Source organism: Leptonychotes weddellii, chromosome 1, assembly GCF_054177405.1.
Source record: "Leptonychotes weddellii isolate Sample4059 chromosome 1, ASM5417740v2, whole genome shotgun sequence".
NCBI lineage: Eukaryota > Metazoa > Chordata > Mammalia > Carnivora > Phocidae > Leptonychotes > Leptonychotes weddellii.
In genome coordinates, this window is record NC_138369.1 from 44154984 (window position 1) to 44169453 (window position 14470).

The following is a 14470-nucleotide window of genomic DNA, read 5'->3' on the forward strand; positions in this document are numbered from 1 at the left end:
AACTTTTTGAGGAACCACCATACTGTTTTCCAGAGTGGTTGCACCAGCTTGCATTCCCACCAACAGTGTAGGAGGGTTCCCCTTTCTCCGCATCCCCGCCAACATCTGTCGTTTCCTGACTTGTTAATTTTAGCCATTCTGACTTCACCAGTCTTTTCTAACTCATCTCTGACATCTGGATTTAAACTTTAGTTCCTCAGGGGCATCTTCTCTGACCCCTAGGGCAGGTAAGCCTCCTCCTTTCTGCCTCTCTAACTCCCAGTTTTCTCCTAATACTCTAGTATCCTCTTATGATAAGACTTACCACATTTTATTGCAGTTACTTATTCATCTATCTTCCTTTCTAGACCATGAGCTTCATGGGAGCTGAAACCAATCATTGTATCCCCAGTCCTTAAAAACAGTGCCTGACAAGATTTGATCAGATGCCTCATCAAGGAGATATACAGATGGCAAATAAATACATGCAAAGATGTTCAATAATATTAGTTATTAAGGAATTCCAAGTTAAAATTACAGCATGGCTAAATGATGAAGACTTACCTTACCATATTGGTGAGAACATGGAACACCTGGAACTCTCACATGCTGCTGATGGAAATGTAAAATTGTGCATCCACTTTTGAAACAGTTTAGCAGTTCCTTAAAAAGTTAGACATACACCTGGCATACAACACAGCCATTCTAGTCCTAGGTATTTACTCAAGGGAAATGAAAGCATATGTCTATACAAAATCTTGTGCACGAATGTTTATAGCAGCTTTGTTTGTAATAGCCCCAAACTAGAAACAAATGTCCATCAACTGGTAAATGGATAAACAAATTTTCATATGGTGGAATACTATACACAACAACATGGATGAAGAAAAAAATTATACTGGATAGAAAGCAAGACCATAAGAGTACATAGCATTTGATTCCATTTATATAGAACCCTAGGAAAAAGCTTATAATCTCTTAGTGATGAAAACAGATCAGTGGTTGCCTATCATTGGGTAGGAGGATGGAGTGAAAGATGGATTTCAAAGGAATATAAGGAAGCTCCTGGGGGTAATGGATATGTTCATTATTTTCATGGCAGTGATGGTTTCATGGGTTTATATATGTCACCTGATCAAACTGATCAATGTTTCAAATACATGCAGTTCATTGTATGTCACTTTGTATCTCAAAGCTGTTCCCCCCACAAAACCTGACCTATTATAGGCCCTCAGAATTCATTTATTGAAAGGCAGAAGGACTACCACTGGTGATGTAGAGATGCTTCTATAAGAGTAGAAAATCTAGGGGCTCAGATCGTGCTGGGCCTTGAAGTTCAGAAGAGTTTGAATGTTGTACAGAAAAGCAATTCTGGCATTTGATGATCAGAGGCAAGGTTTAATGAAATCAATTAGGAAAATCCTTTTGGCAGCAGTGTGCAGGACAGATTGGAAAGGGGTACAGAAAGACCAGTCAAAAGGTGTCTCAGTGATCTGCATATGTGATGATGATAAGGACCTGGCTTAGAGTGATGGCCTGAGCTTGGGAAGGAGGGAACAGTAGGAAAGATAATCTGAAGAGAGAATTGTCAAGACTTACAGAAGGAGTAAGTTTTTTATTGAGGACCTTTTATGGAATCGATACTGATTTAACAATTGACGAAGTTATTTCTGGTTTTTCTGGGGAGGAAGGCTGAGACTTCTCTAAAATGTAGCAAATGAAGGAGAGCTTTTTTCCCTGAAAATAAACCTAAGAGGACCGTTAGGTCCTTAAGGTAAGACTGTTTTAGGTGCCCTTCACCTTGTAGTTTGAGACTCAGAGCTGACTGAATTGGGTACCTGGGTACTTCCAGTGCTCTAGTTCTGCTTTTCCTCCATTGACTTACTGATGTTATAGCCTGGAGGCCAGGATCCTCAAATGCTGTTTAAGCAATCTTCCTAAAACTGAGCTCAACCATCTTACCTTGAATTTCCCTTAGGAGTGGATTTTTACAGCCTGAAAATCATAATTTACTGTATTCAGCCCTTGAGGTCCTTACCAACCGACTGAAGCAAGGAGAGCCCGACCAGTCCTTGGAGGAATTGCTCAGGTAGGTCAGACTACATATCCCAGAGTGTTGTCCCAAAACTAAAACAGGATTAGCAAGGTTTCTTGGAAATCACTTGGGTGTCCTCTCAGTAGTTGTGAGGGAAACTGATGTTTTCAGCTACTTTTCCTCAGTCATATGAGCTTTTTCATCTGTGTATTCAGATAAATCCTGAAACATTAGAAACCGTTGAAAAAAATCCTACTAAATCTTTGGTATCCTGCATCCTGTAAAGTTGGCCTTTTTGGGTAATGATGTCGAAAACAGTAGTGACCGGTAGTCAACTCTTGATTTTCCAGAAATCTACTCAGTCTCTCCGTAGGGTCAGGTAATTAGGTAGCAGTAGTTACCACTGATTTCCTCCCAGTCTTGAAAGAAGAGGAGCCTAGGCTGAGGGCAAGGCAGTGGAAGAGGGAGGTGAAAAGGAGATCTAAGAGGCATGGTTCCCAGCTTCCTATCCCAGCTTCAACCAGAGTAATTTTGTCTTTCACCTCCTCTACATTGTCTCTGGATCTGCAATTAATGCTTATCATCCCTGCCTATAGGGCAAGACCTTACTTCATTTTAAATATAGTGCTTTTAAATTTGTTTGACCTCCTTCCCACAATCAATCAGGAGAGTACACTCTAGTTTTATTTCAACTACAGTTTTGGATTAATTTTGACTCCCCTCTCCCATTATTTCAGTGCATTGAAAGCTGACCATATATATATGGTACACTTATTAAAAGCTCTGCTTTCTCTGTCTTATAGTTTCCTTTCACTTTCCCTGTAAACCTAGAATTGAAACTTTATTCTCATTGTGTTGCCTTAGGCTTTAAGAGCAAATAATTTGTTCAGGGTTGCTCATGTAAGCATGGCGTAAACTCCTCTTTGGGTATCTTGGTGTACATGACCCCTTCCAAGCCAGCATTCCAGGCCCTGGGCTCTGTTCCGCCCTGGCTTTCTTCATAAAGGCTAAAGGTTCTCTATCAGGGTCTTGATAGAAGGTGGCCACAAAAGCACCTGAAAATGAGAAGGATTCTGATTAGACCAATAAATATGCAAGTCAACTTGGACAATTCATGAATTTAGACATATCTGTAACACTTGTCATATCTTTTTTATTCTTTCTTGTCTCCCTTACAGCCAGAGCTTCAATTACTTGCAGAATTTCTCTCACAGCGTTCCCAGTTTCCAGTGTGCTCTTTATCTCATCAGACTTTTGATGGTCATTTTGGAGAAATCTACAGCTCCTACTCAGAACAAAGAAAAAATTGGTGATGGGCCCAGATCCTCTTTTTTTTCTTCATGAATAGGATTAATAACTAACTCAAACTTACAAACTTAGGGCATCCTAGGACCTTGTATATTTTACATGTGAAACCCCCCATAAGAGTGGATGTGCCCTCTTGCCATATCAAGAAGGACATTTTCCCAGAAGGAGATATGACTGATTTCTGCTGATACTGCTTAGTCTGAGTTTGGTTAGTTCACTTGGCTAGCTGATTTTCTGTTTGGCTTCTGTTTATTCGTGCCCTTTTTTTTTTTTTTTTTCTTGTAAATTATCTGAGACATTTGACAAAAAGAGATACAAACTGCTAGGTTAATAAAATGGGAGAAAGGAGAAATCAAGATTTGATTAAGTGTAAAGAAAGGCTGGGCCCCATTCCTGATCCTTTTTTTTTTTTTTTAAGATTTTATTTATTCATTTAAGAGAGACACAGAAATAGGGAGAGAAAGCATGAACTGGGAGGAGAGGGAGAAGCAGGCTTCTTGCTGAGCAGTGAGCCCAATGCAGGGCTTGATCCCAGGACCCCAGGATCATGACCTGAGCCGAAGGCAGACACTTAACTGACTGAGCCACCCAGGCGCCCCTCCTGATCTTTTTCTTTAACTATTTTTTGTCATAGCTCTTTGAATGCAACTAATTATATATTCTAATTGGCAGCACACACAGGAAGCAAGAAGAAAATGCAAAACAAGCCTTTTATTATTTATTGTTGATTAAAAGGGGAGGGTTTTGTGGGAATCTTTAAGGTGGGCATGGCTTATTGATCTGCCCAGGAGGAACAAGATTGGTTGTCCTATTGCCCAGCAGTGTGTGTCTTTTGAGTTCACGTTTGTGTATGTGTCAGGGCAGGGTGAGATGGTGGGATGCATTGGGTCCTAGACAAACGGGTTTATTTCTGGTCGAAGGACCAGTAGAGCAGGAACCCATGGTAGCTTTTTCCAAATTGTCAGACTAGGAACTTCAGAGTAAATATTAAAAAAAAAACACAACAATCCTTTTGATCATTAATCATCCCCCAAAAACCTGAAAAACAAGAGTATAGTCAATTTTCCATGCATGAGGGGTGCCTGGGTGGCTCAGTCGGTTAAGCGGCTGCCTTTGGCTCAGGTCATGATCCCAGGGTCCTGGGATAGAGCCCCACATCAGGCTCCCTGCTCAGCGGGAAGTCTGCTTCTCCCTCTCCCACTCCCCCTGCTTGTGTTCCTGCTCTCGCTATCTGTCTCTCTGTTAAATAAATAAAATCTTTAAAAAAAAAATTTTTTTTTTCCATGCATGAGGGTGTTTGTCTTGCTTCTCCATCAGCTTCGTTGGCCAAACAGTTTCTCTGTCGGGTGTGGCCAAGTGGGGAGAAAGAGAAGAGTAGCATCCCTACTGAACAGCTCCAAACTTTGCTCAGGTGAGAGGCTTGGTTTCTTTCCATGAGCCAAATAGTCCATTTTGCCATTGTTGGGATCTCTTGCCAGGTGCCTAGGAACCCAGGTGCCCCACTGGTTCTTTTTTATACTGTCAGCTAGTTCCTGACTAGCTGGAGGAAATGGAGGCGTCTGCTGTTGTATTTTGCCTTGTTAATCAGAGTTAGGTAATAATTTGTTGCCTACTATATCCAAGACTCATCCATCACTTCCAAAGTGTCTAACTGTATTTCCAATTGAAACATCATTTCCTTTATCTCCTGATAATTACCTGGAATCTTCATTTGATTAAAAATAAATGCTCGTAGGGGTGCCTGGGTGACTCAGTAGGTTAAGCATCTGCCTTAGGCTCAGGTCATGATCCCGGGGTCCTGGGATCGAGCCCTTCGTAGGGCTCCCTGCTCAGCTGGAAGTCTCCTCCTCTCCCTCTGCTCCTTCCCCTGCTCGTGCTCTCTCAAATAAATAAAATCTTTAAAAAAAAGTTAATAGGGGCGCCTGGGTGGCTCAATCGTTAAGCGTCTACCTTCGGCTCAGGTCATGATCCCAGGGTCCTGGGATCGAGCCCTGCATTGGGCTCCCTGCTCAGCGGGAAGCCTGCTTCTCCCTCTCCCACTCCCCCTGCTTGTGTTCCCTCTCTCGCTGTGTCTCTCTCTGTCAAATAAATATATAAAATCTTTTTTAAAAACTTTATAAACACTAGTAGTTGTTTTAAAGCTAAGTACCTGGTGGGATGACTGGGTGCTCAGTTGGTTAAGCAACCAACTCTTACTTTCTGCTCAGGTCATAATCTCAGGTTCATGAGATTGAGCCCTGTATCAGGCTCCACGCTCAGTGCAGCGTCTGCTTGGAATTCTCTTCTCCCTCTCCTTCTGCCCCTCCCCCTGCTTGCATGGGTGCACCCACACACGCTCTCTCTAAATAAATAAAATATTTAAATTTAATAAATAAATAAAGCTAAGTACCTGGTAATATGTCAAGAAAGAAATCTTGATTTAGGAATTCTGGTAACGTGTGTTTATATTCCTGTGGCTCTCAATGCAGCATTTACCTGGAGCATACAAACAGTGTTCTGAAGGCCATAGAGGAGATTGCTGGGGTTGGTGTCCCAGAACTGATCAATTCTCCTAAAGATGCATCTTCTTCCACGTTCCCTACCCTGACCAGGTAAGGGAGTTCTCTCCTCCAGTTTTTTTCCCTAATTAGAATCACACTGTCCAATGTATGTGGTTTCCAAATAATTACCTTACCCTTCATTTAATTTTTGTTTTGTTTTGTTTTTATTATGCACTACATTAATACATTGCCTTACCGTCTAGAAGGGGTAGATGAGTATGACGGAGTTATTTTTCATCAGTCAGGAAAATGCTTCCTTAATCGATATTCTCCAAACCCTTTGACACATAGTAACGATTCTCCAGAGACCCGCCTATCTCTTTGCATCAAACTCCACTGATATGGATAATAGGCATCCCTTTTTTCCTTGCCTCCATTACTGAACCTGTGGATGTGCGCTGTGGCTACGCAAGGGATGACCAAGCACACGGCCATGATGCCAATCCCGGGCAGGATCTCGAACCACATCGCAGTGCGGTTGCCAGGGCCAAACCCTGCCTTCCTGGCCCGGTAAAGATGACCCGGCCTCGGCCCCCTTCCCAGTAGGCTCACCCTTCATTTAATTCTGATACAGATGGTAGGTACAGTCATTCATTCAACACATAGAATGTCTACTGTGCCTTTTTTTCAAGGGGCTCTCAGCCAACCCATGTGAAAGGACCTTAGTGAGGAATGAATTTTCAGTAGTCTTCAAAGACAATGAATATTTAGTCATCAAACATCTCATGTTAGTACTTTCATCCTTTAAAAGTGAGACTAATATTTTAACCACCTTTAGGATAAAGTGTTGTGTCTAATCATGTACATCTCAATGGGTTTTTTATCTCATACAAAGTTTATAAAGCACTTTCACATTCTTTATGTCATTCGATCCTTTCAATGATTCTGTGAGGTAGGTATTATTATCCCTGTTGTACTGATGAGGAAAATGAGCATTACAGAGGGAACTTACTCAGACTTACACAGGCAGTATGGAATTAGGAACTTGAACTTGGATCTTTTTACCACTACCTCACCAGCTCCTTCCATGCCACTACACGGTCTCCCTTCATAAAGTTAATTCCTTTATTTGACAGGCCATCTTCTTGGGCTCCTTTGTGAATCCTTTCCACTCCCCTATCCTTTAACAGTGGACCCTAGTGAAAGGAAGTTCTGAGAGGTGGGGGAAGGAAATGACTTTTGATTCCTTGACTTCTTCCTTGGAAGTTCTTTCTAACCCGTCGTTGTTGTGTGAGCATGCATGTTTTCCCCTCTTTAGGCACACCTTTGTCATTTTCTTCCGTGTGATGATGGCTGAACTAGAGAAGACAGTAAAGGGTCTTCAGGCTGGCACAGCAGCAGACTCACAACAGGTGGGTCAGATATTCCCACCACAAGAGGTAGACCTGGTTACTAGGAAGCTGCTGCATCTTCTATTTCTTGGGTCCAGGGTTTCTTCTAAACTACTTCCTTTGAGTTAGAGAGATCCAGGATTCTTTGTCAAAGAGTTCCTGGTTTAATTTCCTTTCCTTCCAGTTTGAGGGAGGATTGGGCTCTATACTCCCTGGCTACTGCCCAGAGGAAGGCTCAGACTGCTCCATAAGCAAGCCCTAGCTCTGGAAAAAATGTCTTTGGTCTCAGCCTCCCATGCCCGGCAGTTTGCTGCTCGTGCGCTGGCATGAGGTGAGCAGGCCTGTTTAAGATGCTGTGCTGCTGCCTGTTAACCAGAACTGAGCTAGACCGCTGAGAGCGTAGGAATCAGAGAAGCCGCAGGGATCTGGTCACCAGCAGGTATGTTGCAGAGGCTTTTTCCTACTTGGAAGTTCCTGAAGAGGAGTCCTCTTTAGAAACTCTCTATAAGGCACCCTATGCAGGCCTCAGAATCATCTTGTGGGTGCACTGGTAACATCTGAGAGAATAATTGGCTTAAATTAATCTTTGAATAGCTATGTAATCCAAGACCCATATATTAGTGGAAATACAGTAAGAGAAGTACTTGGCTGGTTCAGAAGTACCTATATATTTGGTTGCCCCCAGATTCATGAAGAGAAGCTCCTCTACTGGAATATGGCTGTTCGAGACTTCAGTATCCTCATCAGCCTGATAAAGGTGAGTGTGCAGGCTCCTTGACCCACCTCACCAGCTAACTACAGAAACCGAGAAGGGTCCTGGCTTCCAAAATGGACTCTCCCTGCTCGTTTCCCCTCCCTTTCTTGGGGACCTGTTCTCACCTTTCTTTTTCCCTTGTCCCACTACCCATCCTGGATAATCCTTTCTTCTCTCCCGAGGCAGTGTCTTTTTCCTTCTCTTTCTTTCTCCTTCCCTATCTGTGCCACAATACTATTTAATGGCTCTCACCTTGTCTTGGGTCCTCTGTGACCCGAGCACATTCCCACTGTCTCGTTCTTCCAACCCTGAATGCTTTCTTTATCCCATACACTCTGTACTCTTACCCACTCCATGATTTTGCTAGGCTATTCTCCCAGCTCAGAATGTCATTCTCTCTCCTTCCACCTCTCATCTATTTTTTTTTTTAAGGCTTCACATCAAGGTTTGGATTTCTATAATGCCATCTTCTTAATATCCTGAGTTAGAATTCTTACTCTTTGCTTCCCTGTTCCTTTTTTGAACTTCAGTGATGGTGATTACTTTATTCTGTTTCATAATTAATTTAATTGTTGACATGCCTTCTTCATTTTAGAATTCTCTATGACACCCAGAGCTGTGCTTTGCACAATGGGGAAGAGGCTGGCGGTGCTCAAACAAGCAGACCTCAGCTTTGGTTTCTTGTCTTTTGTATCTCCAGGTGTTTGATAGTCGTCCTGTTCTGCATGTATGTTTGAAGGTGAGAGATTGACCTGGCCCTCTTTTTTTTTTTTTTTAAGACTTTATTTATTTGTCAGAGAGAGACACAGCGAGAGAGGGAATACAAGCAGGGGGAGTGGGAGAGGGAGAAGCAGGCTTCCTGCTGAGCAGGGAAGCCCAATTCGGGGCTCGATCCCAGAACCCTGGGATCATGACTTGAGCCGAAGGCAGATGCTTAACTGAGCCACCAGGCGCTCCTTGACCTGGCACTCTTTAGTATTTATTCTTCCTGTGGATCTTTCTAGAAATGGCCTCAGCTGAAAGGAGTTGCTTAATACTTTGCCCACAAGCCAGATTTTTCGGAATCTGTGCTAACAGGTGGTAGTTTAGAAAAGACAGTGGATATGTTTTCCCACAGTAGTGGGATGACTGGAGAAGCTGATTTTCCTATGAGTTTGAAAACTTTTGACCTGAGTCTGAGAACTATGGGGAGTGGCTTCAGGACAGCTGACTTCAGGAGCACTAGTCACTCCTTGCCATTCCTTCCCAGGCAATAGGGAGGAAGGAGTGGTGGGTGATTCCTCTTTTTATTTTATTTTAATTAATTAATTTTTTAAAGATTTATTTATTTATTTGAGAGAGAGAAAGAGTACACATGCACACAGGGCAGAAGGGCAGAGGGAAAGGGAGAGAGTTTTAAGCGGACTCCACTCTGAGTGCAGAGCCTGATGCAGGGCTCCATTTCATGACCTTGAGATCATAACCTGACCTGAAATCAAGAGTTGGACGCTTAACCAACTATGCCACCCACACATCCCCGATTCCTCTTTTTAAAGCCCATGGCTGGCCTCATGAATGTGGAAGCTGGTATCCTGATAACCCAAACTTGTCTCCCTGGGGGAGAGCCCAGATTAGCCCTAGATTTGATGATGGGTTAGGAGCTAGGAAACGTTATGAGGAGAATGTGTCTTTCCCACTCCTTATGGCTCCTTCCAATTGGATGGCGCCCCATTCTTGTTATCCCCTGGTTCCTCTCTTCCTCTTTACTCCACCCTGGTGCCAGTGCAGAAGATGGGTAAGAAGGGGGAGTGATTTATCTGATTGGTAGATTTGGCAGTTAGTTATGTACTTCCTCAGCTCTACACGGTTTTTTTCCTTTTGTGAGTAAGTGGTTCTCAGACAGCTGGTCCACCTGTTTTCTATGGCCTCTGCCCATTGGCTGTGTCTAGGATAGTTAAGTCTGCCTAACTCTTAGGCTTAGTTAGAGGCCCATTTAGTTTTTGCATTAAGCTTACATTTTCCAAATTAACTTTTGGACTCTTCCCAGTTTATTTTTTTATATACGAAAATAAGAAAATAAAACCCCTGGGCTGGGTGATGCTATGCTACCTCAGGCAGGGGCTCTTTGTGTGCAAGACCTCAGTAGGGGTCATCACCAGTGCGTCTCTTCTCTTCTTCAGTATGGACGTCTCTTTGTGGAAGCATTTCTGAAGCAGTGTATGCCGCTCCTAGACTTCAGTTTTAGAAAACACCGGGTAAGAACTGAGAGCACAGAAGAAAGATGGGTTCTGTACAATTGCTCAGAAGATCTATCCATGGTGGCTCCTAGGCTGGGAGTGGGGGCGGTCCCCTTGCCCAGGTTCTGGGCCACAGTTCTACTCTGGCTCCTTTGATCCACTTCAGCTATCACCAGAGATTCCCATATTGGACTGAATATTCCAAAGTAGGCTGAACTTTAGACCCACTCTGATTAAACCCACCTTTCTACTTCTACGCCAGATCTGAGGGTGGTTGCTCCTTTTAGCTTGGTTTTATTGTGTTGCTACACTCCTAGGACCTCAATATCAGTGTGTCATTTGCTTATTCCTTTGTGCTTGTCTAAGTCTACCCTCAGGAATAATAATAATTCATGTGTGTCATAAACTCTTTGCTGTTGTAATGGGTAGTCTTTTTTTTTTTTTTTAACATGCAGACTTTTTTTTTTTAATTTTTATTTTTTAAAGATTTTACTTATTCATTAGAGAGAGAGAGCACGAGCAGGAGGAGGGGCAGGGAGAGATGGAGAGGGAGAAGCTGACTCCCCGCTGAGCAGGGACTGTGATGTGGGGCTTGATCCCAGGGCCCCAAGATCATGACCTGAGCCAAAGTCAGACACTTAACCGACTGAGCCACCCAGGCGCCCCTGTAATAGGTAGTCTTGAGAGGTTTTTTTGGGCCAAGTGAGATCCAGGGTTATAGTAATGAAATAAGGATAGTAACAAAGGTGATGATTTCTTACACATATTTAGCAAGTTTGCAAGACACTCCCACAGTATTTGGTTGGTTCCTCATAACCTAGAAAGAAAGGGGGGGATAGCTAGTTAGCCCTAGCTTCAAGGGCCAAATTGAGATGATTGCTAATACACAGCTGGAACCTGTGGAGCTTATCCTCTTTGGAGCCCTTGGTTGCATCTAAAATGAAATGAGAGCATTTAATATGGCATTTATGATTTTGTTGGTTGTAGGAGGATGTTCTGAGCTTACTGGAAACCTTCCAGCTGGATACGAGGCTGCTTCATCACCTGTGTGGGCATTCCAAGGTAAGAAGGAAAGCAGGTCATGGCACCAGCCTGCCTGTTGGCTTAATCAGCAGTGTGATTAGGAGATCCACAGGCTCCAGTTCCTTCTTCCTTTTTTACTCTTCTTGAGTCTTTATTTTTGAGACTGTCTGTCCAAAGGCAGTTTAATTCAGAGTGCTCAGATCCTTAGTTGCTAGTTGAAATTGGGCAGTCATGTAGAGGGCAGTTTCTGCATCTGAAGTTTGACTCAAACTCCATAGCTCTATTTCCTGTAGAAGCTTCTCTTTGGTGAGAGATATAGAATGTTGGTGGACGTGTTGCTTCTATAAAGTACTCGGGGTGGGAGGAATATTATGTAAGTGATGATTCTTTGCTAGAGACAAGAGGTGGTTCTAAAAGCAGACATCTTCAGAGCTTTTCAGCTGTACTATTTACTTGTCAAGGAACACATCTGTCTCTTGTGAGAACATTTTACCATTAGAGGATTTTTCCACTTAAAGCCTACAGTTGAACCATTGTCACTTTTTGTCTGAAGAAACACAGAACCATAGAACTCTGTAGTCATGGGCAAACCAAATTCTTTTTCAGTCCAGTTTCTATTGCTCACTTCTTCCCCTGGTTCTAACTTTAGAATTTGTTGAACAATGGAGTTTTAGGGACACCTAGCTAAATAGGGATACTCTGTTGTTTAATATCAGTATAATACATGTTCAAGAACATTTTAGGTAAATTCATTGATAATTGGTCAATAAGAGGTTATGAAGAAGAACCTAAGGTGTTGGTGGTATGTCTTCTAGGCTCTTTTACCTTGAAGGGGAGCTGCCATTCTCTTCAGAGTACTCTGCCAAACTACTGTTTAATGGAATATGTCTCTGACCTATACTGGAAGGACTTATGCTCTTATTCAGTGTTGAAGATGTCAGGAATTCAAAAGTTTCTGTATAGGAATGTGAAAGCATGATAAATCCAGATGAGTTGGGTGCTTTTGTTTCCATTTAGATTCACCAGGACACGAAACTCACCAAACATGTGCCTTTGCTCAAAAAGACCCTGGAGCTTTTAGTTTGCAGAGTGAAAGCCATGCTTATCTTCAACAATTGCAGGGAGGCTTTCTGGCTGGGCAACCTCAAAAACCGGGACTTGCAGGTAAGCCTAGGGCCCAGCCCAAGATAATCTACTCCCACTCTTTGTGAGAGCATTAGAAGGTATGTCAAGGAGGTCAACTAAGCCTTGTTCTCTCTATAAGACTGCCTTTCTCTTAAGGCTGTGGCCATTTACCTTTTAAAGTTAGGAGACACTGCTTCTGGTCTTAGTCATGGGTTCCACCCCTCATCCTAGCCAGCAAAGGCACCAAAACATACCACTGATAACAACAAGGCTGCAGCGATAGAAGAGCCAGATCAATAAAACCTCTCTCCTTAGCCAGAGTGGGCTCCTGTAAGTACTACCGGGGGTAGATTCATAATAACAATTGTTTATGTGGACAAACTTTTTAAATTGTTTTGGGTCTTTTTCTAAACCACTCTGTCTTATTCCTGAAATTATTCTCTGCCTAATTTTTTTTTTTTAGCCTTGTAAGTTGATTTTAATTTTTTATTGTTCTCTGCCTAATTTTAACAAATAAACATTTCTAAGGTGTTTGAACTGTCTGGCTGAAATCTTATATGGCTATAGTACTCCTTTGGAGTTTTAGCAATTTTCATATAGGATCCAAGTCCTTCTCATTCATGTTTACAATAGGTGAGGGGTTTATAATCTTATATATGAAAAGAATAGCACCCCAGAGACTTTGTTTCCTTTCTTCACATTTGCTCTATGAGGTACTATTATTTCCATGATACTATTAAACAAAATACTATAATAAAACAATACTATTGTTTCCATGAGAAAAGTGAAGCTTGGAGAGGTTAAGTAACTTACCTAAAGTCATTCAGCAATAAGTGAGAGGTGCCAGGGTTTGAGTCCAAAGAGAAAGGATGAAAAGCTGATGTTCTTAAACCACTTTGTATACTGTCTTTCAGCCTCAACATGGCCATTTGTAGTTGGTGTGTCGGTGGTCATATACTTTAAGGTCTTTGGGAAATTTCAGAACAATATTTACCAATACATCCTGGCCTTGTAAAATCTAGTATGATATTAGAATACAGCAATGGACTTTTTGTAAAACTACATATTATATTAGAGCCACACATATCTCAGAAACCTTGGGTTGATTATCACTTCTCTAGATACTAAATCACAGGTTGATGTCCGTGTTTGACCATGTTTGAATGCCTAGAGTATTATCTTTTCTATTGCCTTTAAACTAAGCCTTTCTCCCCTTGAAACCCCAAATATGATAATTATAACCCACCATTTGTCTTGGCCCATTCACATTTAGGGTGAAGAGATTAAGTCCCAGAACTCCGAGGAGAGTGAGGATGATACAGCATCCCAGGTTTCCAAGAGCAAAGCAACGGAGGTATCTCTGCATAAGGCCCAAGTGTGCAGTTGATTGATGTATTTTGTTAATTATTCTGAGTCAGTAGAAAGTATAGAAATTTTACTGTTTATGGGGTTTTTTTTTTAAGTTTATTTATTTTAGTTACCTCTATAGCCAACCTGGGGCTTGAACTCACGACCCCAAGATCAAGAGTTGCGTGCTCTTCCAACTGAGCCAGCTAGGCACCCCCTCCCTGCTTATGTTTTTTTTTTTTTTAAAGATTTTATTTATTTATTTGACAGCGAGAGAGACAGCGAGAGAGGGAACACAAGCAGGGGGAGTGGGAGAGGGAGAAGCAGGCTTCCCGCTGAGCAGGGAGCCTGACGCGGGGCTCGATCCCAGGACTCTGGGATCATGACCTGAGCCGAAGGCAGACGCTTAATGACTGAGCCACCCAGGCGCCCCTCCCTGCTTATGTTTATAATCAAAGATTTCTGTGCCCATCTCCATTCTCTCCAGAAAAATTTCTGTTTTTATATGAGTTCTGTGGGGGCCGGAAGAGTATCTCAAGTTGTGGCATATGTTATAGAGTTAAAAATTCCTTTTCATTATTCATATTAAATTTGTATCTGAAACTATTTTAGAGGGGAGAAAAGGTCAGGTGTTCTCTGAGTGCTGAGAAGAAAGAGTTAAAACATTTAAATATGTTGTTTGAATATATAAAATAGAAATATGAGCGCATTAGGTGAAAGCTAAAGCACAGAATCAAAAGCTGCAATCACTGAGGACTATAGTAAGAGTAGGGGTCCTTATTCTTTTCTGGGCCACTTTTAGGACTTTAAAG

At 42.2% G+C, this 14470-nt stretch overlaps 1 protein-coding gene and 1 pseudogene across 3 annotated transcripts in view; one reads left to right on the forward strand and one right to left on the reverse strand.

The window, feature by feature from the left end:
* The window catches only part of FANCD2 (FA complementation group D2), a 56493-nt gene that overhangs the window by 40931 nt on the left and 1092 nt on the right, over window positions 1–14470 (forward strand). For all 3 annotated transcript variants that reach the window (XM_081822097.1, XM_081822093.1, XM_081822106.1), the window contains exons 33-43: window positions 1958–2068; window positions 3193–3323; window positions 4640–4733; window positions 5791–5913; window positions 7121–7214; window positions 7879–7950; window positions 8648–8686; window positions 10107–10181; window positions 11151–11225; window positions 12204–12350; window positions 13585–13665. In XM_081822097.1, the coding sequence (XP_081678223.1) occupies window positions 1958–2068; window positions 3193–3323; window positions 4640–4733; window positions 5791–5913; window positions 7121–7214; window positions 7879–7950; window positions 8648–8686; window positions 10107–10181; window positions 11151–11225; window positions 12204–12350; window positions 13585–13665 (1042 nt within the window). The remainder of the gene's footprint in view (window positions 1–1957; window positions 2069–3192; window positions 3324–4639; window positions 4734–5790; window positions 5914–7120; window positions 7215–7878; window positions 7951–8647; window positions 8687–10106; window positions 10182–11150; window positions 11226–12203; window positions 12351–13584; window positions 13666–14470) is intronic.
* On the reverse strand, window positions 6028–6330 carry LOC102733095 (NADH dehydrogenase [ubiquinone] 1 alpha subcomplex subunit 1 pseudogene; annotated as a pseudogene).